Below are 24,422 nucleotides of genomic sequence, written 5' to 3' on the forward strand. Positions count from 1 at the left end.
CTCCCTTCCCATTGCTCATGCAAATCCCCAGCACAATGTGGGTTTGTGCCCTTTGGGCCATTTGCATCTGAGCAGCTGCTGGGCTGGAAGGGCTAGGCTGTGTCTCCCAGCATGGTGAGTCCAGGGAGCGCTGGGGGACTTGGGGCTCGGAGAGCAGGCCCTGCGGGGAGCAGCTCCATGCAGGGATGGCTTAGGGCTGTGAGCACCTTTGGATTCCCTGACCCGCAGCCCCCTGCCCTGGGCTCCCCGCAGCTCAGCCGGTGCCCCTCACTCCCGACCCACAGCCCCCTGCGAGCCCGGCCCTGGGCTCCCCACCCCACAGCTCTGACGGTGCCCCTCACTCCCCACAGCCCCCTGCGAGCCCGGCCCTGGGCTCCCCACCCCACAGCTCACCCCCAGGCTGAAGAGTCCCACAGTGGGGGGGACAGGGCTGCTGACTAGATCCAGCAGGGGATGCCGTGGGGGGGCGCCATGGGGAGTGGGGCAGTGGCTGTGGGGGGCACCATAGGGAGTGGGGGTGCCATGGGGAGGGAAAAAGGGGGATGCTGAAGGCTCTTTGGGGATAGGCTCCCCTCTGCCCCCCTTCTGCCCTGACCCCACTCTGGATTCCTTTCAGAACATCTTCGGGAGGAGCTGCAGCCCGTGAGTAGAGCAGCCTCCGGGCTGAGGGGGTCCATCCCTGGCCCTGGCCCCGCCGCGGGATCAGTCCCTGGAGGCCAGAGCCTGGATGGGCACATGGGGGGCAGGGGTAGGGTGACCAGGCGTCTGATATTAGGGGCTTTGTCTTATACATGCAACTATCCCCCCCACCCCAAAAAAGAAAATGTGTCTAGTTTTCACACTTCCTGTCTGGTCACCCTAGGCAGGGAGACCGGAGGGGGGGGGGGTCACCCGGCTGGGAGAGTGGGGGAGAAATGTGCAGGCAGGGCGTGATGTGCAGGGCAGTGGGGTGATGCAGGCATGGGGGGCTATGCAGGGGGGTGATGTATAAGTAGGGGCATAGCGAGCAGATCGAGGGACGTGATCGTCCCCCTCTATTCGACATTGGTGAGGCCTCATCTGGAGTACTGTGTCCAGTTTTGGGCCCCACACTACAAGAAGGATGTGGAAAAATTGGAAAGCGTCCAGCGGAGGGCAACAAAAATTATTAGGGGACTGGAACACATGACTTATGAGGAGAGGCTGAGGGAACTGGGATTGTTTAGTCTGCGGAAGAGAAGAATGAGGGGGGATTTGATAGCTGCTTTCAACTACCTGAAAGAGGGTTGCAGAGAGGATGGCTCTAGACTGTTCTCAGTGGTACCAGATGACAGAACAAGGAGTAATGGTCTCAAGTTGCAGTGGGGGAGGTTTAGGTTGGATATTAGGAAAAACTTTTTCACTAGGAGGGTTGTGAAGTGCTGGAATGGGTTACCTAGGGAGGTGGTGGAATCTCCTTCCTTTGAGGTTTTAAGGTCAGGCTTGACACAGCCCTGGCTGGGATGATTTAGTTGGGGATAGGTCCTGCTTTGAGCAGGGGGTTGGACTAGATGACCTCCTGAGGTCCCTTCCAACCCTGGTATTCTATGATTCTATGTGGGGGCAGGGCAGTGGGGTGATGTGGGCATGGGGGGGCTATGCAGGGGTGGGGGTGACATGGGCACAGGGCAGTGGGGTGACATGGGCATGGGGGCTATGCAGGGGTGGGGGTGATGTGGGGGCGGGGCACTGGGGTGATGTGGGCATGGGGGGCTATGCAGCAGGGGTGATGTGGGGGCAGGGCAGTGGGGTGATGCGGGCATGGGGGGCTATGCAGGGGTGGGGGTGATGTGGGAGTAGGGCAGTGGAGTGATGTGGGCATGGGGGGCTATGTGGGGGTGAGATGATGTGGGGGTGATGTGGGGGCAGGGCAGTGGAGTGATGTGGGCATGGGGGGGCTATGCAGGGGTGGGGTTGATGTGAGGGCAGGGCAGTGGGGTGATGTGGGCATGGGGGGGCTATGCGGGGATGGGGTGATGTGGGGGTGTTGCACGGGGCAGGGCAGTGGGGTGATGTGGGCATGGGGGAGCTATGCGGGGATGGGGTGATGTGGGGGTGTTGTGCGGGGCAGGGCAGTGGGGTGATGTGGGCATGGGGGAGCTTTGCAGGGGTGGGGGTGATGTGGGGGCGGGGCAGTGGGGTGATGTGGGCATGGGGAGCTATGCGGGGGTGGGGTGATGTGGGTGTGATGTGGGCATGGGGGAGCTATGCAGGGGTGGGAGTGATGTGGGGGCGGGGCAGTGGGGTGATGTGGGCATGGGGGGGCTATGCAGGGGGAGTGATATGGGGGTGATGTGGGGGCAGGGCAGTGGGGTGATGTGCGCATGGAGGGGCTATGCAGGACTGGGGGTGATGTGGGGGCGAGGCAGCAGGGTGATGTGGGCATGGGGGGCTATGCAGGGGTGAGGTGATGTGGGGGTGATGTGGGGCAGGGCAGCGGGGTGATGTGGGCATTGGGGGGCTAAGCGGGCGGGAGGCGATGTGGGCACCATAGGGATGGAGCAGGGAGGCTCATGGGGTCCTATTGTGTCTCCTCCCCACAGGCCTCAGACCCCACCCCCGCCCCCCGAGCGGCCGGGTAAGTGATGGTCCCAGCCCCAGGAGCCTGGGGGGGTCAGTAGCAGCAGCCGGCTAAGCCAGGCCTGGGATGGCTGCATTACTCCCCCAGCCTGCCCTGTGTGGAGGGTGTGACGGGACCCCCCAGTACATCCTGTGACCCCTTAACTCGCCAGCCTGGGTTGCCCCTCACAGAGCTTCGCCAGCGACAAACAGCAAACCCAGCCCAGCGCTGCGATCAGTCACCACCAGCATGGGGAGCCTCACACCCAGCTACATTGCGTGTTCCCTGAGCCTCTCATGAATCACCAGAGAGGCACCAGCCCATCACTCAGCCCCCAGCCTCGCACCCCAGAACTTCCTCTGCTCAAGGGCCCCTTGCACAGTGCAAGCCCATTCATTAGTTCACCGCTTCGACAGAGGGTACTGAACACACACCAGCCCCTGTTAACCTGAGCTCAGATTCCCTGAGCACTTCCACCAAACCCCATTGTTCGGTGAAATAGAACACGGATTTATTACCAGAAAGATCGATTGTAAGAGATTATAAGTAGCAGGCAGAGAGATCAGAGTTGAAAGAAAAGGAGGACTTGGGGCACCTTAGAGACTAACCAATTTATTTGAGCATGAGCTTTCGTGAGCTACAGCTCACTTCATCGGATCCGATGAAGTGAGCTGTAGCTCACGAAAGCTTATGTTCAAATAAATTGGTTAGTCTCTAAGGTGCCACAAGTACTCCTTTTCTTTTTGCGAATACAGACTAACACGGCTGTTACTCTGAAACAGATCAGAGTTGGTTAGAACATAAGAGCGGCCAGACTGGGTCAGACCAAAGGTCCATCTAGCCCAGTGTCCTGTCTGCCGACAGTGGCCAATGCCAGGTGCCCCAGAGGGAATGAACAGAACAGGGACTCATCAAGTGATCCGTCCTGTCGCCCGTTACCAGCTTCTGGCAAACAGGCTCGGGACACCATCCCTGCCCAGCCTGGCTAACAGCCATTGATGGACCTGTCCTCCATGAATGTATCTAGTTCTTTTTTGAACCCTGTTATAGTCTTGGCCTTCACAACATCCTCTGGCAAAGAGTTCCACGGGTTGATTGTGTGTTGTGTGGAAAAATACTTCCTTCTGTTTGTTTTAAAGCTTCTGCTTCTTAATTTCAGTTGAAAGAAAAGGAGTACTCGTGGCACCTTAGAGACTAACAAATTTATTTGAGTTTAAGCTTTCGTGAGCTACAGCTAACTTCATCGAGTGAGCTGTAGCTCACGAAAGCTTAGGCTCAAATAAATTGGTTAGTCTCTAAGGTGCCATGAGTACTCCTTTTCTTTTTGTGGATACAGACTAACACGGCTGCTACTCTGAAACCAATAATTTCAGTTGGTGGCCCCTAGTTCTTGTGTTATGAGAAGGAGTAAATAACACTTCCTGATTTACTTTCTCCACACCAGCTTTTCCAGGCTGAAAAGTCCCAGTCTTATTAATCTCTCCTCATATGGAAGCCAGTCCATATCCCTAATCCTTTTTGTTGCCCTTTTCTGAACCTTTTCCAATTCCAATATATCTTTTTTGAGATGGGGCGACCACATCTGCATGCAGTATTCCAGATGTGGGCGTACCGTGGATTTATAGAGAGGCGACATGATATTTTCTGTCCTATTATCCATCCCTTTCTTAATGATTCCCAGCATTCTGTTTGCTTTTTTGATGGCCGCTGCACATTGAGTGGACGTTTTCAGAGAACTATCCACAAAGACTCCAAGATCTCTTTCTTGAGTGGTAACAGCTAATTTAGACCTCATCATTTATAGGTATAATTGGGATTATGTTTTCCAATGTGCATTACTTTGCATTTATCAACATGGAATTTCATCTGCCATTTTGTTGCCCAGTCACCCAGTTTTGAGAGATCCTTGTGTAGCTCTTCACAGTCTGCCTGGGACTTGACTATCTTGAGTAGTTTCGTATCATCTGCAAATTTGGCCACCTCCCTGCTTACCCCTTTTTCCAGATCATTTATGAGTATGTTGAATAGGACTGGGCCCAGTACAGACCCCTGGGGGACACCACTATTTACCTCTCTCCGTTCTGAAAACTGACCATTTATTCCTACTCTTTGCTTCTTGTCTTTTAACCAGTTACCAATCCAGAGAGGACCTTCCCTCTTATCCTGTGGCAGCTTACTTTGCATAAGAGCCTTTGGTGAGGGACCTTGTCAAAGGCTTTCTGAAAATCTAAGTACACCATATCCACTGGATCCCCTTGGGGCACATGCCCATTGACCCCCTCAAAGAATTCTAGTAGATTGGTGAGGTATGATTTCCCTTTAACCCATGTTGACTCTTCCTCAACAAATTATGTTCATCGACATGTCTGACAATATTGTTCTTTATTATAGTTTCAACCAGTTTGCCCAGTACTGAAGTCAGACTTACCAGCCTGTAATTGCTGGGGTCACCTCTGGAGCCCTTTTCAAAAATTGGCATCACATTAGCTACACTCCAGCCATCTGGTACAGAAGCTGATTTAAATGATAGGTCACAGACCACAGTTAGTAATTCTGCAATTTCACATCTGAGTTCCTTCCAAACTCTTGGGTGATACCATCTGGTGAATACCATGAGAAATAAAAATAAATGTCCAGTCTAAATTCTACAAACTAAGCAGGATTAGAATCAAGCATTTTCTCTCCTTAGTAGATGTTACAGGCAGCTCACAGTTCTCAATACACAGGCTGGATTCCCTTTCAGTCTGGGACCAATCTCCCCAGTTCAAAGTCTTTGTCCTCCAGACAATCGATCTTGCAGCTGTTGAGATGGGGGAGGGGAGAGGGCAAGTGATGTTGTCACTGCCCCTCTTTTACACTTTCATCCAGCCAGGATCTTTCTAGCAGCTGTGACGTGGGGTCAAGCAGCCCCCAAACTGCACCTGCCCTCTCTGAGGAGCCTCTGGGAGGGAATTGTTCTTGATGAACCATCAATGCCTGTCTGGCCAGTGATGGCTGCTCCTTTGTTGCCACTGAAAGGCTGGTTGTGGGTGTCTTCCCACCTCACAATGTATTTCACAATGTAACTGTGATGAAGTGGGACTGTTCTTAATGTTTCCTCTGAATAGTGTGGGGGTGCCTCAGTTTCCCCTAGGCAGTTCTTAAGTATCTAGGGGGTGGAGTAAGGGTGTATGATCATTGCAGAGCCCTAGAGGGCATGTGTGTGCCCTTACTCCACCCCCTAGATACTTAAGAACTGCCTAGGGGAAACTGAGGCACCCCCACACTATTCAGAGGAAACATTAAGAACAGTCCCACTTCGTCACATCTCTCCCCCCTTCAAGATCGAACTGAGCGGGGTCACTTTAGCTGGTGACCTGGGGAAGTTCGAAGCCACCAACGTTCCCATGGATGCCCCAGCATCTCTCCCATTCCTTGGTAGGAGTTACACCAGGTCCTTCCAGTTTCACGCCCTCCCTTAGGTCAGGGGTGGCCGATAGCACTCGCAGGCCGCATGTGGGAAGGTTTATTCAGCCCATGCCCTTTGGCCACCCCAGGAATGTCTCCCCATTGACCATTACCTTCTGCTCCCACTGGAGGTCCGAGGGGCCTGGCCCCAGGAAACTCCACACAGACATATAGGTTGGGGTCAGGAGTGGGAGCCTGTCCACATCCCCAACCATCTGGCTGATGGAGTCTATGGCCTTGGGACCCAGCAAGGGAGTTAGACACTGGGGCTTTTCCGCAGGGTCACCCTGGTTCAAGTCGCCAGCCTGCTCAAAGGCAGTGAGGTGGGCATCCACACACCCCCCTCCTTTACCAGGGGCAGCAATTTAGTCTCGAGGTTCCCTGCGGAACTGGCCCCCCGGGATCTATCCCCACTCACCCCGGGGAGGTCCCCTAGGCCTCTCAGCTCCCCACCGCCAGTTCATCCTGCTGTTGCTTCTGCAGCTCTTTCTCGGGCTCTCGCTGTCTCCCATGGTCCTCTTGCTCTCTCAGACTCAGCTCCAATCCCGTCCGTCGATGGGGAACCCGATTGTGAAGACCCCCGTCTGGTCGGGGACAGGAGTCTTGGCGATGCCTGGCTCCCACTCCAGCTGCTCCCAGATCCTGCTATAGCCCCATCTGGGTCAGGAATCTGCTCCTTAGAGCGGTCATCCTCCTCCAGCTGCACGATTAACTCTGCTTTGGTGAACTTTCCAACGCTCAACCCTCTCTTTTTGCACAGGGTTACAACGTCCTTCTTAAGGAGACGGTGACAGGCCATCACTCCGCTCCTCCCAAGTTGTTGTGGACTCACAGGCCCGTGTGCTCTCAGCTCCCCACGGTTTCCAGGGAGAACCCCTAGTGTGCCAGCCCTTCTCGAGGTCACCTCCTCTTTGCCAGGGTCAAGCTGCAGACTCCTCCGCCCCTGGGACCGCTCGCTGCAATCCCCCGGGGGACCCTGTTACTGCACAGTCCTTCTCGCTGGTCACACACTCCCAGGGGTTAACCGCCCCCCGAAACCGCTCCTCTCTGAGCCTTCAGCATGCCTGGTCCTCGGCAATCCCCCTTCGTGTTACTGCTCCCCAGTCACTTACTGCAGGAAGCGCCATCCACGGGGTGCAGTATATCCCACCACTGCCACCAGTTGTCACGGAGTCCCTGGGCGATGCCCTGGAACTGCTCCCCATGAAGCCAGTCAGGACTCTGGGGAAGTCGCCTCTCTGTGAGCAGCCTGTCTTCAGGACACACAGCTCACACAGCTTCCACCTTCCTGGGTCTGACCTCGGAGCATTCAGCATCCTCTGCCCCTCCGTGCGCTTCCCCCCAGTGAGTCCACTCAGGTGGGGCTCCTGGGGAAGCCAGAGGGTCCTGCACCCCAACTCCGCAGTCAGACGGGACTCTCAGCCAGCCAGTAAAACAGAAGGTTTATTAGACGACAGGAACATGGTCTAAAACAGAGCTTGCAGGTGCAGAGAACGGGACCCCTCAGCTGGGTCCATTTTGGGGGGCAGTGAGCCAGACAACCACGTCTGCACTTCACTCCATGTCCCAGCCAGCCCCAAACTGAAAACCCCCTCCAGCCCCTCCTCCTCTGGGCTTTGTTCCTTTCCAAGGCCAGGTGGTCACCTGATTCCTTTGTTCTCCAACCCTTCAGCTCTCACCTCCCAGGGGGGAAGGGCCCAGGCCATCAGTTGCCAGGAAACAGGGTGTCGGCCATTCTCTGTGTCCAGACTCCTGCACACACCTGCCCTCTAGGGCTCTGCAATGATCATACACCCTTACCCCACCACCTAGATACTTAAGAACTGCCTAGGGGAAACTGAGGCACCCCCACACTATTCAGAGGAAACATTAAGAACAGTCCCACTTCGTCACAGTAACACGCAGACCAATGTTAACTTCCCATACAATGAGAGTACACACAATTCAACAGGATATTAATGTTCGACAGATCAGATACCTCACAAGGCCCTCACATCATCACCTCACAAAGGTGAAAATGGTGACTATGGGGTTCCAGGGTACTACTGTGGGGGACAGAGTGTCATGGAGGGAGGTCCTGAGGGGTGGGGCAGGTCCATAGATGGGCAGGCAGAGCCACTGACAGCCCCGTGTGTGTTACAGAGAGCAGGGAGCATGCGGTAAGTATGGCCCAGGCACAACCCCACCCCTGCCCCGCCCACTGAACCCCAACCCCGCTCCCACCCACCCACAGCCCCACCCACTGCTCTCTGCTCTGCCCCGCCCACTTCACCGTAACCCCGCCCCCACCCAGACACAGCCCCACCCATTGCTCCCTGCCCCACCCTATCGACTGAACCCCCAACCCTACCCCCTCACAGCCATAGCCCCACCCACTGCTCCCTGCTCTGCCCTGCCCACTTCACCATAACCCCGCCCCCACCCAGACACAGCTCCACCCATTTCTCCCTGCCCCACCCTGCCCGCTGAACCCCCAACCCTATCCCGCCATGGCCATAGCCCCACCCACTGCTCCCTGCCCCACCCCCACCCCACCCTATGCACCCTGCCCCCACCTAGCCACAGCTCCACCCATTGCTTCCTGCCCCACCCTACCCACTGAACCCCCAACCCTACCCCCCCACGGCCATAGCCCCACCCACTGCTCCCTGCCCCACCCCACCCACTTCACCGTAACCCCGCCCCCACCCAGACACAGCCCCACCCATTTCTCCCTGCCCCACCCTACCCGCTGAACCCCCAACCCTACCCCCCCACGGCCATAGCCCCACCCACTGCTCCCTGCCCCACCCCACCCACTTCACCGTAACCCCGCCCCCACCCAGACACAGCCCCACCCATTTCTCCCTGCCCCACCCTACCCGCTGAACCCCCAACCCTACCCCCCCACGGCCATAGCCCCACCCACTGCTCCCTGCCCCACCCCACCCACTTCACCGTAACCCCGCCCCCACCCAGACACAGCCCCACCCATTTCTCCCTGCCCCACCCTACCCGCTGAACCCCCAACCCTACCCCCCCACGGCCATAGCCCCACCCACTGCTCCCTGCCCCACCCCACCCACTTCACCGTAACCCCGCCCCCACCCAGACACAGCCCCACCCATTTCTCCCTGCCCCACCCTACCCGCTGAACCCCCAACCCTACCCCCCCACGGCCATAGCCCCACCCACTGCTCCCTGCCCCACCCCACCCACTTCACCGTAACCCTGCCCCCACCTAGCCACAGCTCCACCCACTGCACCCCTCATGCAACCTCTCACCCCAACCCACTGTGTCCCCCAGCCATTGCTCTGCCCACTCCCCTATCCCCAAGGCAGCACCCACCTGCCCCCGTCCCACTCCGCAGGGTCCCAGTGTGGCGGAGGAGTCAGAGGAGGGGGACACGTACGAGGCGCCCCCCTGTGAGAGCCAGGCCTGGAAGGTGGCTCCAGCCAAGAGGCAGGAGGACACGGACGGCACCTACCTAGGTAACGGGACCTGGGGGGCAGGAGACTGGGAGGCTGGCAATGGGGGAAGGGAGCAGGGGGCTGGGAGTGGTGAGGGGCAGGGTTGGTGGGGGTTGGAAGGTTGGGGGGCAGCGTGGCCCCCTGTGCCCATCTCACCTGTCCCTGCCTCCAGATCACGCCACTGCCCGGCGCTGCTCGGAGCCCTTCACCCAGCTGCGAGCCACGGTGAGTGAGCAACCCCCACCCCACACCGAGCCCCCAGCACCCCCAATCCCCTCCCCCAACACCGAGCCCCCTGCACCCCCAATCCCCCTCCCCCAGCACTGAGACCGCAATCCCCCATTCCTCTCCTGCACCCCACACCGAGCCCTCTGCACCCCCAACCCCCCTCCCACACTCCACCCCACACTGAGCCCCCTGCACCCCCAATCCCCCTCCCCAACACTGAGCCCCCTGCACCCCCAATTCCCTTCCCCATGCCCCATCTCCCCCAGGCTGATCTTCCTCTCCCCAGGCTGAGCCCCCACACCATCAACTTGCTTCTTCTGCTCCCCCACCCCCAGTGCTGGGTCCTCCCAGCCAGCACCCCTGATGCCCCCTGCCAGGGAGAGATGAACAGACAGGGTGAACAGACAGGGGGCTCCCCTTCACCTAAGAGTCATGGGCCCCAGGAGGCCTCCCAGCCCCCTATTGCCCCTCCCATGCACCCTGTGGCCACCCTCTGAGGTGGTGACATGGCACCATGTGGCCAGGTACGTTCCAGGAGAGCCCAGAGAGCCCCATAGCCCACCATTGCCACCATTTACCCCATGGAGCCACCCTGGCCCAGCTAGCTCCAAAACTGGGGACTCAGGAGTTGGGCCCAGGAGTTACTCATAGGGGGGCAGTTAGAGACCATGGGGAGCCTGGCTGGCTGGTAACCAGTCCCTGTTGTAACCCACAGTTCCTGTCGAAGCTCAGCCTGGTGCCTGGCACAGATGCTGGCAACAGAGAGGAGATGCCCCGGGGCCTGGCCTGCGGGAAAGGTGAGGGTCTGGGGGGTCTGGGAGGGGGCTGCTTTGTGGAGTGACCCCCTTCCCCACAGACCCCGAGTCCCCCCAGCCTGGGAGCCTGGCAGAGCCACTTGGAGGCACCCCGGGACCCATGCAGGCTGGCGCTGGCCACAGGGCTAGGGGAAGCCTGGCTCCCTGCCCACCTTTGGGGTCCCCGTTTGCCCCTGCCCCGTGTGGGAGGGGATCTCTTTGCCCAGGATAGTGATTGCCATGGTGACAGGTGGGCATGCTGATGGTTGCTGGGGTAGTCGCGTTGGGCTGTGGGGCGTCCTGGGGGCTGAGTCTTTGGAGCTGGGCCCTGGGGCCCCTTGGGCTCCCCACACGCCCGGCTTGGCCACGCAGCCTCTTGCCCCTGGGTGGCCCCTCGCGCCCGGAGCTGAGCCGCCTCCTTCCCTTACAGGTCTGGACAGGACCCGGGCAAAGCTCCCGCCAGCTCCCACAAGTCGCAAGGTCTCCCTGTCCGGCTCCTTACCGAGGCCCCTGCCGACACCTGCAGGCCCCACTGCACCCCGGGGTATGTGGGGCGCCGGGTTTGGTAGATGGGAGGTGGGGGAAGTTTCTGGGGGAGGACTGGGACAGCTGGGGGGGCTTCTCCCTGCGGGCTGGTGGGGGCTCCTCAGAATCCCCCAGGCCTTTCCTGGGGGCTCCCCAGATGGGGTCCCTCTGTTCTCTTCAGTCCTGCATGGGCTCCGGATGCTTCTGCCCATCCCATAGCCCCCTCCAATTCCTCCCATCACCCCACAATCCCTTACCCCCAGCCCGTCTCCCCCCCGCAATCTCTGTCCGCAGCCTGTCCCTATCCCCCCACAGTCTCTGCCCCACCCCAGGCCTGTACCCATGGACGTGCCCCACCCAGTCACATGGTTTAGTGTCTCAGGGCTCCCCAGGACTCCAGTGGTGACCCCCCTCCTTTCAGGGGGGGATTAGCCTCTGCTGCTCACTTCACCTTGTTCCTGCACCCACAGATCCCAGCCCGACCTCGTGGGTATTGAAGGGTATGTGCTGTTTAGGAAAGGCAAAGGCGGGGAAGTAGCATTGTCTATCAATGATGAGGTGGACTGTAAAGAAGTAAGAAGCGATGGCATGGATAAGACTGAGTCTGTCTGGGCAAAAATCACATTGGCGAAGAAAACTGCTGGAGCCTCCCCTGGGATAGTGCTTGGGGTGTGCTAGAGACCGCCGGGATCTGACGTGGATATGGATCAAGCCCTCTTTAATGTTTTTAATGAAGTAAATACGAATGGAAACTGTGTGATCATGGGAGACTTTAACTTCCCAGATATAGACTGGAGGGCAAGTGCCAGTAATAGTAATAGGTTTCAGAGTAACAGCCGTGTTAGTCTGTATTCGCAAAAAGAACAGGAGGACTTGTGGCACCTTAGAGACTAACCAATTTATTTGAGCATGAGCTTTCGTGGGCTACAGCTCACTTCATCGGATACATTCAGTGGAAAATGATAAGTAATAATAATAGGGCTCAAATTTTCCTGGCTGCGATAGCTGAACCAACAAGAGGGGATGCCATTTTAGATTTGGTTTTGGTGAGAACCTTAAGAACTGCATAGGGGAAACTGAAGCACCCCCACACTATTCAGAGGAAACATTAAGAGCAGTCCCACTTCGTCACATCGACAACCTTGGTTCAAGCAATCATGAGCTAATTCAGTTCAAACTAAACGGAAGGATAAACAAAAATAGATCTGTGACTAGGGTTTTTGATTTCAAAAGGGCTGGCTTTAAAAAATTAAGGAAATTAGTTAGGTAAGTGGATTGGACTGAAGCACTTGTGGATCTAAAGGCGGAGGAGGCTTGGAATTACTTCAAGTCAATGTTGCAGAAGCTATCGGAAGCCTGCATCCCAAGAAAGGGGAAAAAATTCACAGGCAGGAGTTGTAGACCAAGCTGGATGAGCAAGCATCTCAGAGGGGTGATTAAGAAAAAGCAGAAAGCATACAAGGAGTGGAAGATGGGAGGGATCAGCAAGGATAGCTACCTTATTGAGGTCAGAGGGATAAAGTGAGACAGGCTAAAAGTCAAGTAGAGTTGGACCTTGCAAAGAGAATTAAAACCAATAGTAAAAGGTTCTGTAGCCATATAAATAAGAAGAAAACAAAGAAAGAAGAAGTGGGACCGCTAAACACTGAGGATGGAGTAGAGGTTAAGGATAATCTAGGCATGGCCCAATATCTAAACAAATACTTTGCCTCAGTCTTTAATGAGGCTAAAGAGCAGTTTAGCGATAATGGTAGGACGACAAATGGGAATGAGGATATGGAGGAAGATATTACTGTACAGAGGTAGAAGCCAAATTCGAACAGTTTAATGGGACTAAATCGGGGGGCCCAGATAATCTTCATCCAAGAATATTAAAGGAATTGGCACATGAAATTGCAAGCTCATTAGCAAGAATTTTTAATGAATCTGTAAACTCAGGGGTTGTACCGTATGATTGGTGAATTGCTAACATAGTTCCTATTTTTAAGAAAGGTAAAAAAAGTGATCCGGGTAACTACAGGCCTGTTAGTTTGACATCTGTAGTATGCAAGGTCTTGGAAAACATTTTGTAGGAGAAAGTAGTTAAGGACATTGAGGTCAATGGTAATTGGGACAAAATACAACATGGTTTTACAAAAGGTAGATTGCGCCAAACCAACCTGATCTCCTTCTTTGAGAAGGTAACAGATTTTTTAGAGAAAGGGAACGCAGTGGATCTAATTTTCCTTGATTTCAGTAAGGCGTTTGATACGGTGCCACACGGGGAATTATTAGTTAAATTGGAAAAGATGAGGATCAGTATGAAAACTAAAGGTGGATAAGGAACTGGTTGAAGGGGAGACTACAACAGGTCACACTGCAAGGTGAACTGTCAGGCTGGAAGGAGGTTACCAGTGGAGTTCCTCAGGGATCGGTTTTGGGACCAATCTTATGTAATCCTTTTATTACTGACCTTGGCACAAAAAGCTGGAATGTGCTAATAAAGTTTGTGGATGACACAAAGCTGAGAGGTATTGCCAATTCAGAGAAGGACCAGGATATCATGCAGGAAGATCTGGATGACCTTGTAAACTGGAGTAATAGTAATAGGATGAAATTTAATAGTGAAAAGTGCAAGGTCATGCATTTAGGGATTAATAACAAGAATTTCTGTTGTAAATTGGGGATGCATCACTTGGAAGTAACAGAGGAGGAGAAGGACCTCGGAGTATTGGTTGATCACAGGATGACTATGAGCCGCCAATGTGATATGGCCGTGAAAAAAGCTAATGTGGTCTTGGGATGCATCAGACAAATTGGAGGATTGGGCCAAAAGAAATCTGATGAGGTTCAATAAGAATAAGTGCAGGGTCCTGCACTTAGGACGGAAGAACCCAATGCACAGCTACAGACTAGGGACCGAATGGCTAGGCAGTTCTGCGGAAAAGGACCTAGGGGTGACAGTGGACGAGAAGCTGGATATGAGTCAGCAGTGTGCTCTTGTTGCCAAGAAGGCCAATGGCATTTTGGGATGTATAAGTAGGGGCATAGCGAGCAGATCGAGGGATGTGATCGTTCCCCTCTATTCGACATTGGTGAGGCCTCATCTGGAGTACTGTGTCCAGTTTTGGGCCCTACACTACAAGAAGGATGTGGATAAATTGGAGAGAGTCCAGTGAAGGGCAACAAAAATGATTAGGGGTCTGGAACACATGACTTATGAGGAGAGGCTGAGGGAACTGGGATTGTTTAGTCTGCGGAAGAGAAGAATGAGGGGGGATTTGATAGCTGCTTTCAACTACCTGAGAGGTGGTTCCAGAGAGGATGGTTCTAGACTATTCTCAGGTTTCAGAGTAACAGCCGTGTTAGTCTGTATTCGCAAAAAGAAAAGGAGGACTTGTGGCACCTTAGAGACTAACCAATTTATTAGAGCATAAGCTTTCGTAGTGAGCTGTAGCTCACGAAAGCTTATGCTCTAATAAATTGGTTAGACTATTCTCAGTGGTAGAAGAGGACAGGACAAGGAGTAATGGTCTCAAGTTGCAGTAGGGGAGGTTTAGGTTGGATATTAAGAAAAACTTTTTCACTAGGAGGGTGGTGAAGCACTGGAATGCGTTACCTAGGGAGGTGGTAGAATCTCCTTCCTTAGAAGTTTTTAAGGTCAGGCTTGTCAAAGCCCTGGCTGGGATGATTTAGTTGGGGATTGGTCCTGCTTTGAGCAGGGGGTTGGACTGGATGACCTCCTGAGGTCCCTTCCAACCCTGATATTCTATGATTCTCTGATTTCCAGTAGAGATAAGGAGGCGTTAGTACCGGTATACAAGGCACTGATGAGACCTCATCCGGAATAGAGTGCGCAGTTCTGGTCTCCCATGTTTAAGAAGGATGAATTCAAACTGGAACAGGTCCAGAGAAGGGCTACTAGGATGATCCGAGGAATGGAATACCTGTCTTATGAAGGGAGACTCAAAGAGCTTGGCTGGTTTAGCCTAACCATAAGAAGGCTGAGGGGAGATATGATTGCTCTCTATAAATATATCGGAGGGATAAATACCACGGAGGGAGAAGAATTATTTAAGCTCAGTACCAATGTGAACACAAGAACAAATGGATATAAATTGGCCATCAGGAAGTTTAGACTTGAAATTAGACAAAGTTTCTAACCATCAGAGGAGTGAAGTTCTGGAACAGCCTTCCAAGGGAAGCAGTGGGGGCAAAAGTCATATCTAGCTTCAAGTCTAAGCTTGATAAGTTTATGGAAGGGATGGTATGATGGGATAGCCTCATTTTGGCAATTAATTGATCTTCGACTATTAGCGGTAGCAATGGCCTGTGATGGGATGTTAGATGGGGTGGGATCTGAGTTACTACAGAGAATTCTTCCCTGAGTATCTGGCTGGTGAGTCTGGCCCACATGCTCCGGGTTCAGCTGATTGCCATATTTGGGGTCGGGAAGGAATTTTCCTCCTGGGCAGATTGGAAGAGGCTCTGGAGGTTTTTCGCCTTCCTCTGAGGCACGGGGCACGGGTCACTTGCTGGAGGATTCTCTGCTCCTTGAAGTCTTTAAACCACGATTTGGGGACTCAATAGCTCAGACATAGGTCAGGGGTTTGTCCTGACCCACAACCCCTGCTATCCCGGCCCTGGGCAGAGGCAGCCGTGGTCTCTCCCCATCCGGGTGTGGCCTGTTTGGGGGCTGGGGAAGGTGCAAGTGAGCTGAGGCCGGGCGGAGCCGCTTCGTCTGGGACTGAAGGGGAAAGGCAGGCGCTTGCAGGCCGGGCACAGCCCCTGGTGTCTGTGAGCACCCCCTGGGGGCAGAGAGGGGGAGTGCACCGCACAGCCGCGGCGCCCTGTTCATTGAGGAGCAGGTGTCCAGTCTCCCCGAGGCTGCTGGGCCAGTGGCTCCTGCCAGGCCTGGGAGCTGGTGGAGGGTCAGGGAGCGAGGATCAGGCTGGGAGCTGGTGTGGGTCAGGCCTGTGATCTCCCCAGGTCCTGGCTGAGTGTCAGTGACTACGGCGCCCTCCCAGGGCTGGGCCCGTGGGCGATAAAGGACCCACTACTGCTGCCAGCTGAGGGAGCTCCACTCAGGCTCATGGCAGAGGCCTGGGAGCGTGGTGCCCATGGCCCGGCTGGACGTCTGCCGCATCTCCTCTTAACCTGTCGGTGTCCTGCCTCTTTCAGCCTCGAGCAAAGCCCCAGCCTGGCCCAGGGGCAGCAGATCCCCGGCGGAGGTAAGCGCCTGCCCTGCCTGTGGACTCGCTGTGCCTGGGGGGCGGGAGGGGTGGCACCTTCCTCCCGGAGCAGCCAGCACAGCCTCTGGGAGGGGCTCACCCCGGGAGGGGGAAGATATAAGGGGGGGCCCCAGAGCAGAGATATGAGAACTCTCCCTTCCCCACCCTCCCCATGGTGGTCCCAGCTTCACCCCCCACCCCACCCCACCCCACAGGCAGCCAGGTGCATTCTGGGAAGATTCATCTTGAGCGTGTCAAGTATTGCCATGGGGGAGGATACACACGGCTGCTCTCACCTCTCCCCTGTGCTCCCCAGGATCCTGGCATGCAGGACCAGGCCTGGTATGCCGGGAGCTGCGACCGGCACATGGCGGAGAGCGTCCTGCAGGCGGTCAATAAGGTACCGGCTGCACTCGCCAGGCGAGGGCGAGAGCAGGGCTTGGCACTGGGAGGCAGGACTCCTGGGTTCTCTCCCAGCTCGAGGAGGGGAGTGGAGTCGACTTGTTGGGGAGGGGCTGGGAGGCAGGACTCCTGGGTTCTCTCCCAGCTCGAGGAGGAGAGTGGGGTCGAGTTGTTGAGGAGGAGCTGGGAGGCAGGACTCCTGGGTTCTCTCCCAGCTCGAGGAGGAGAGTGGGGTCGAGTTGTTGGGGAGGGGCAGGGAGGCAGGACTCCTGGGTTCTCTCCCAGCTTGAGGAGGAGAGTGGGGTCGAGTTGTTGAGGAGGGGCTGGGAGGCAGGACTCCTGGGTTCTCTCCCAGCTCGAGGAGGAGAGTGGGGTCGAGTTGTTGGGGAGGGGCAGGGAGGCAGGACTCCTGGGTTCTCTCCCAGCTCGAGGAAGGGAGTGGGGTCAAGTTGTTGAGGAGGGGCTGGGAGGCAGGACTCCTGGGTTCTCTCCCAGCTCGAGGAAGGGAGTGGGGTCGAGTTGTTGGGGAGGGGCAGGGAGGCAGGACTCCTGGGTTCTCTCCCAGCTCGAGGAGGAGAGTGGGGTCGAGTTGTTGGGGAGGGGCTGGGAGGCAGGACTCCTGGGTTCTCTCCCAGCTCGAGGAGGAGAGTGGGGTCGAGTTGTTGGGGAGGGGCAGGGAGGCAGGACTCCTGGGTTCTCTCCCAGCTCTGCTGCTGACTGTCTGTGACTGTGAGTGGGTCAGTCCCCAGCTGTACTGTGGGGTCAGTGTGGGGGGATGGAAGGGGCCCAGAGCCCGTCCCCGGGGCTGTAGGGACCCTGTGGTGGTTCCTCCTGCACCCAGGAGCTGCCACAGGTCTGTGCCAGGTGGGGCCTGGGCAGGCCTGGCAGCGTCTCCCAGCGCCAGGTTGGGTACCCGCCCCAGTGCTGAGCAGCCCCCCTCTGCCCCAGGACAGCGCGTTCATGGTGCGCCAGAGCTCGGGGCAGGGCTGGAATCAACCATTCACCTTGGTCGTGCTGTACAAGGGCCACGTCTACAACATCCCCATCCGCTACCTGGAGAGCAGCTGCCAGTACACGCTGGGCAAGGACGGGAAGAGCCGCGAGGAGGTGGGTGCCAGGAGGGCAGGGGGTGCCAGGGAGCCCTGAGGGAGGGGCCTCTCCCCTTCCCCCTTCAGGGGCAGCCTCTCACCTGGGAGCCCTGGGAATGGGGGGGGACCCCTGGGAAAGCTCCTGGTCGCCCCTGCTGCTCGCTTGGCCCGGGGGGCGGCGGGTGGCAGCCCCAGGCCGGGGCACTCAATGGACAACTGGGAGCCAGTGGAACTGGGTGGGGCACATCCGGCCCTGGGAACGGCGCCCCGCGGAGGGTCAGGCTGGTCCCATTGCCCCCAGCCGCTCTCTGCTGCCATCTCCCCTTTTCTCCCCCAGCGCTTCGACAGCGTGGCCAGCATCGTCCAGCACTACAGCGAGCACCCCCTGGTGCTGATCGAGGGCAGCTCCGCCTCCAGGGTGCACACCTGCCTGCTCTTCCCCGTCAAGCCCTGAGGGCTGGGCCCGGCTGCTGCCACCCCCAGCTCTGCCATGCGGGATGCGAGGCTCTCTGCCCTGGCTGCTGCAGGACGGACAGCAGGGGGCGCCAGCGCTGCAGAATGCCCCCGTGCGGGGCCATGCAGCCCCTGCAGGGGACAGGGCTTGGGGGGCTGGGAGCTCCCCGGTCCGGCTGGGCTGACTCCTGCTTTCGCCTCTACAGCCCCGGTGGGGTCCGGCTCCTGTAGCCCTTGGCTCGGGCCCCTCTGCTGCAGTGGGGGGTTTGGAGCCTTTGGGTTTCTCTGGGTCTCGCTTGGCCTGCTGCTCATGGTGGGATCTCCAAGCCCCTGGGGCTCCTGGCCAGTGTCAGGTCCCAATAAACGTTGGGATGCGCCTGGTGCTGCCTCCTGGAGCCTCTTTGCTGCCATTGCCCGCCCCCGCCCCGCCCCATTTGCAGGCTGGGACCTTTCCAGAGCTGTCCACTCTGTGCCGGGAACTCCCTGGCCTTGGCCTCGCCCCAGCAGCTAATGCAGACAAGCGTGGGGGAGGGCGAGGCAATGAGACAGGCTGCATCAGATGCTGGGCTGGGACCCATGGGGCTGCTCGGTTCGATTCCTGCCACTTCCCTGCTTGGTGCCTCAGTTTCCCTTTCCACCATTGTCTAGTTAGCCCCACCCACAGAAAGTTCCATGCCCGAATCGTGGTCTGTGGCTGCACAGTGCCCAGCACAACAGGGGCCCAAGCTCGCTCTCTGGGGCTGGCCAGGGGATGGTGCTCCCCCGCACCCCACTCACTGACCCATTGATCCAGCTACAAGGTGGGGGATGCTGCACACAATGCACCCACCCCCCACATTCCTGGGCTCGTGGCCAGCGCGCCCACCGCCCCGCTTCCTGGGCTTGCGGCCGGCAGGAGAGGGGCCTGGGGCCTGGGACCCTCTCCCCACCCGGGCCCCAAAGGGGCTGGAGTGGGGAAGCCCTCTGCAATGCCCACACAGACCACCAGGGGCCCTCTGTGTCCAGGAGTTGGGTGTCCCTGGCCCTGGCCCTTTCCCCTGGGCCGCAGAGAGCCCCCTGCCTCTGAGTCCAGCATCCCCGCCCCCGCACCCCCGTCAGCCCATTCCCTGCCCCCAGGACCCATCTCTCATCTTGCCTGGGGGCGTTAGTGGAGGCCTTGCCCCCCCCCCCCAGCCCACATGGTGCCTGCCAGGCTTCTCGCTGCTGGGCAAAGCCCCTAGAGCCTGGGGCTGACAGATGCAGCGGGGCAGGGCCCCCTGCCAGGCCCCAGCCAGCTCTGGGGGAGTCTGGGGGACCCGCTGCCTTGGGGACCTTCCTCTCGCCTTAGGCTGAGCCGGGCACCCTGCAATGCCTGGGGGAGCAGCAGCGCCCCCAGGTCCTCTCTACACCCCCCCGCCTCCAGCATCAGCCTCTGACCCCTGCCCGCCCCCGGCAGCATCTGCCCCCTAGCACCATGCTGGGGGCAGTGCAGACAGTGTGGGGAAAACGCCCCCTACTGGCTGCATGTCGGTGGAGTGGAGTCGGTTGGTACACCCTCCCCAGAGGTGGCTGCATGTGGGGGCACTGGTGGATCTCCCCCTCTCTGGCTGGCTGTGCAGCATGTCGGAAGCACTTGGCTCAAAAGGGGCAGGTGGTGGCAGAAGTGGGCCCCACACTGGGGTTGCCAGGCGCACGCAAGCCCAGCCTGAGCCATGGCTGCCCGGGGCCCTCACAGCTTGAGCAGCCCATCCCCCCAGGGGCGGGGTACGGGGAAACCCGCCAGGCCCCCTGACTGAGGGCTGCAACCGAACCAAGCACATGCCATGGGGGTCAGCCAGAGCCTGGCCGGGGCTGAATGTCGGCGGAGGCAAACTGTGCCAGGAGTGCCAGGAGCCTGGCTGGCACAGCTTAGGGAACGGGCCGCAGGGCCTTTCCCCTGCAGTACGCGCCCAGGTCCGTCGGGTAGGATGGGAACTGAACACACTCACCCTGCAACTGGTCTCTCGCACTCTCACCCACACACAGAGTCCTGCGTCTGTTCACACCCCCGACATGCCGGCTGGTCTCTGTCTCTCACACACACACGGACTGTTCACACGTGCACACAGTGTGATTCTTCACACTCACCCCACACTTTGGCGGTCCCCCAGCTCTCTGCCTTCCACTAACGGGCGAGGGTGGCAGCCAGTACCCCATTCACAGGGGCTGTCCGGCTGCCAGCCAAAGACCCTGCCCAGGCTGTGCTTACAACAGGGCAGGGTGCCCCGCGACCCCTAGAGCCGCTCTCAAGCTGGGGGGCCCCATGCATTACTGCCATGTCTGTGCCCTCCCCTGCCCCTAGGAGCCTGGGCCAAGGTGGGACCTGCTGGGTGGCCAGGCCTGGGACAAGGCCACAGCCGTGGAGGGGCTGGAGGCTGGGAGCGAGATCTATCACCCGCCGGTGGGGCCGGGAGCAGAGAGGATTCTGGGATATAACCCAGGCAGGGCCAGGGCGGGAGCAGAGGATTCTGGGATATAACCCAGGCAGGGCCAGGGCGGGAGCAGAGGATTCTGGGATATAACCAGTGATGAGCTGCCACGCTCTTAACCGGTTCCCGCCTCACCCCACGAGGGGGTCGTGGCCCACCCCTGCCCCCCAGGGACTCCTGCCCCATCAACCCCCCCCGCGTTCCTTGATGCCCCCCCCAGGACCCCTGCCCCATCCACCCCCCCTCCCCTGTCCCCTGACTGCCCCCAGAACCGGGCAGGAGGGTCTCGTGGGCCTCCGTAGTGGGTGCCTACCCCACCCTAAGAGCCAGAGGGACCTGCCGGGGGACGAGGTGGGGAGTCCCGGTGGTGCTTACCTAGGGCAGCTCCCAGGAAGCATCCGGCAGGTCCCTCTGGCTCCTAGGGGCGGGGGAGCGTAGCTGGGGGGAGCAGCCGCTCCCCCCACTGATCACATCAAAAGTGGCACCTTAGGCGCCGACTCCCGGGGTGCTCTGGGGCTGAAGCCCCCACAGGGAAAATTTGGTGGGTGCAGAGCCCCCCCGGCAGCTCCCCGCCCCGCACCCGGCCCCAGCTCACCTCCGCTCCGCCTCCTCCCCTGAACGAGCCGCCCGGCTTGGCTTCTCCGCGCCCCCCACCCCGGCTTCCCGCAAATCAGCTGTTCGGTGGGAAGCCGGGAGGGCTGAGAAGCAGGCAGCGGCTTCGGGCTCAAGCCAAGGGTGGCGGAGGTGAGCGGGGGGATGTTCCCCTGCGCGCCACCCCCCCCCCGGGTTACCTGCTGTGGCGCGGGCGGCCCTCCTCGCCGCCCCCCCCCAGCTCACCTCCGCCACCCTGGGCCTGAGCCCGAAGCCGCCGCCTGCTTCTCAGCCCTCCCGGCTTCCCGCCGAACAGCTGATTCGCAGGAAGCTGGGGGGGCGGAGAAGCTGGGGGGGGCGGCGCGTTCAGGGGAGGAGGCGGAGGTGAGCTGGGGCCGGGGGTGGGGCGGGGAGCTGCCAGTGGGGGCTCTGCACCCACTAAATTTTCCCCGTGGGGGCTCCAGCCCTGGCGCACCCACGGAGTCGGCGCCTAAGGTGCCACTTTTGGCCGGTTACATTTAGAAGCCCTCGCGGGACAACCGGTTCTAAAAGGGCTTCTACATTTAAGAACCGGTTCTAGCGAACCGGCTCCAGCTCACCACTGGATATAACCCGGGCAGGGCCAGGGCGGGGAGCAGAGGATTCTGGGATATAACCCAGGTAATGCCAGGGTGGGGAGCAGAGGATTCTGGGATATAACCCAGGCAGGGCCAGAGCAGGGAGCAGAGGATTCTGGGATGTAACCCGGGCAGGGCCAGGGCGGGGAGCAGAGGATTCTGGGATATAACCCAGGTAATGCCAGGGCAGGGAGCAGAGGATTCTGGGATATAACCCAGGCAGGGCCAGGGCAGGGAGCAGAGGATTCTGGGATATAACCCAGGCAGGGCCAGAGCATGGAGCAGAGGATTCTGGGATATAACCTGGGCAGGGCCAGGGCGGGGAGCAGAGGATTCTGGGATATAACCCAGGTAATGCCAGGGTGGGGAGCAGAGGATTCTGGGATATAACCCAGGCAGGGCCAGAGCACGGAGCAGAGGATTCTGGGATATAACCCGGGCAGGGCCAGGGCGAGGAGCAGAGGATTCTGGGATATAACCCAGGCAGGGCCAGGTCGGGAGCAGAGGATTCTGGGATGTAACCTGGGCAGGGCCAGGGCGGGGAGCAGAGGATTCTGGGAGATAACAGAGACTTGACTTGGTAGGGTAGCTCACATGACTGGAGCACGGTCACAGATGGGTATAAACTGTTCAGGAAGGACAGGCAGGGGAGGAAAGGGGGTGGATTTGCACTGTAGGATTGCTCAGAGCTCCAATATGAAACGGGAGAAAAGCCTGTTGAGAGTCTTTGGGTTACGTTTAGAGGTGAGAGCAACAAGGGCAATGTTGTGGTGGGCGTCTGCTATAGACCACCAGACCAGGAGGAGGAGGTAGACGAGGGTTTCTTCAGACAATTGACTGAAGTTTCCACAACACAGGCCCTGGTTCTCCTGGGGGACTTCCATCACCCTGACATCTGCTGGGATTGCAATACAGCGGTGCACAGACAATCCAGGACGTTTTTGGAGAGTGTTAGGGACAATTTCTGGGTGCAAGTACTGGAGGAACCAACCAGAGGGGCCGTTCTCCTCTTGACCTGCTGCTCACAAACCGGGAAGAATTGGAAGGGGAAGTAGACGTGGGTGGCAACCTGGGCAGCAGTGACCATGAGATGGTCGAGTTCAGGATCCTGACAAAAGGAAGAAAGGAGAGCAGCAGAATACGGACCCTGGTCTTCAGAAAAGCAGACTTTGACTCCTTCAGGGAACTGATGGGCAGGATTCCTGGCAGGCTAATGTGAGTGGGGAAGGAGTCCAGGAGAGCTGGCAGTATTTTAAATAAGCCTTATTGAGGGCACAGGAACAAACCATCCTGATGTGCAGAAAGAATAGCAAATATGGCAGGTGACCAGCTTGGCTTAACAGAGAAATCTTCGGGAAGCTTAAACACAAAAAGGAAGCTTACAAGAAACTTGGACAGATGACATGGGAGGAGTATAAAAATATTGCTCAAGCATGCAGGGGTGTAATCAGGAAGGCCAAAACACAACTGGAGTTGCACTGAGCAAGGGATGTGAAGGGGAACAAGAAGGGTTTCTACAGGTATGTTAGCAACAAGAAGGTGGTCAGGGAAAGTGTGGGACCGTTACAGAATGGGGCAGGCAACCCAGTGACAGATGATGTGGAAAAAGCTGAAATACTCAATGCTTTTTTTGCCTCGGTCTTCACAGCCAAGGTCAGCTCCCAGACTGCTGCCCTGGGCAGCACAGCATGGGGAGTAGGTGAGCAGCCCTCAGTGGTGGAAGAACAGGTTCAGGACTATTTAGAAAAGCTGAACATGCACAAGTCCATGGGTCCAGATCTAATGCATCCAAGGGTGCTGAAGGAATTGGCGGCTGTGATTGCAGAGCCATTGGCCATTATCTTTGAAAACTCATGGCGATCGGGGGAGGTCCCGGACGACAGGAAAAAGGCGAATGTAGTGCCCATCTCTAAAAAAGGGAAGAAGGAGGATCCGGGGAACTACAGGCCAGTCAGCCTCACCTCAGTCCCTGGAAAAATCATGGAGCAGGTCCTCAAGGAATCAATTCTGAAGCAGTTGGAGGAGAGGAAGGTGATCAGGAACAGTCAACATGGATTCACCAAGGCACGTCATGCCTGACCAACCTGATTGCCTTCTATGATGAGATAACTGGCTCTGTCGATACGGGGGAAGCGGTGGGTGTGATGCATCTTGACTTTAGCAAAACTTTCGATCCGGTCTCCCACAGAATTCTTGCCAGCAAGTTAAAGAAGTACGGGCTGGATGAATGGACTATAAGGTGGATAGACAGCTGGCTAGATTGTCGGGCTCAACAGGTTGTGATCAACGGCTCGATGTCTAGTTGGCAGCCGATATCAAGCGGAGTGTCCCAGAGGTCGGTCCTGGGGCCGGTTTTGTTCAACATCTTCAATAACGATCTGGATGATGGGATGGATTGCACTCTCAGCAAGTTCACAGATAACACTAAGCTGGAGGATAGGGATAGGATACAGAGGGACCTAGACAAATTGGAGGATTGGGCCAAAAGAAATCTGATGAGGTTCAACAAGGACAAGTTCTGCACTTAGGAGGGAAGAATCCCATGCACCACTACAGACTAGGGACCGACCTGCTAAGCAGCAGTTCTGGGTT

General features: G+C 57.7%; 1 protein-coding gene across 1 annotated transcript; it reads left to right on the forward strand.

The window, feature by feature from the left end:
* Nucleotides 1-644: 644 nt before the first annotated feature.
* SH2D6 (SH2 domain containing 6) lies at nucleotides 645-18,305 on the forward strand. Its single transcript, XM_084615363.1, has 10 exons — nucleotides 645-748; nucleotides 2,562-2,596; nucleotides 9,376-9,496; nucleotides 9,648-9,700; nucleotides 10,419-10,500; nucleotides 10,928-11,041; nucleotides 16,183-16,232; nucleotides 16,549-16,632; nucleotides 17,583-17,741; nucleotides 18,060-18,305. Exons 1-10 carry the CDS (start codon nucleotides 736-738, stop codon nucleotides 18,174-18,176), a joined length of 828 nt encoding a protein of 275 aa, XP_084471489.1. The 5' UTR covers nucleotides 645-735; the 3' UTR covers nucleotides 18,177-18,305.
* The last annotated feature ends 6,117 nt before the right edge of the window (nucleotides 18,306-24,422 follow it).

Source organism: Lepidochelys olivacea (assembly GCF_965140295.1).
Source record: "Lepidochelys olivacea isolate rLepOli2 genome assembly, chromosome: 26".
In the NCBI taxonomy this organism is placed as follows: Eukaryota; Metazoa; Chordata; order Testudines; family Cheloniidae; genus Lepidochelys; species Lepidochelys olivacea.

What these genes read in the sequence shown, in the direction of transcription:
- SH2D6 (XM_084615363.1), top strand. An exon ending in CCCGCCCCCCGAGCGGCCGG is followed by an intron (nt 2,597 to 9,375) that starts GTAAGTGATGGT and finishes CCCACTCCGCAG; the next exon opens with GGTCCCAGTGTGGCGGAGGA. An exon ending in TCCTGCAGGCGGTCAATAAG is followed by an intron (nt 16,633 to 17,582) that starts GTACCGGCTGCA and finishes CCTCTGCCCCAG; the next exon opens with GACAGCGCGTTCATGGTGCG.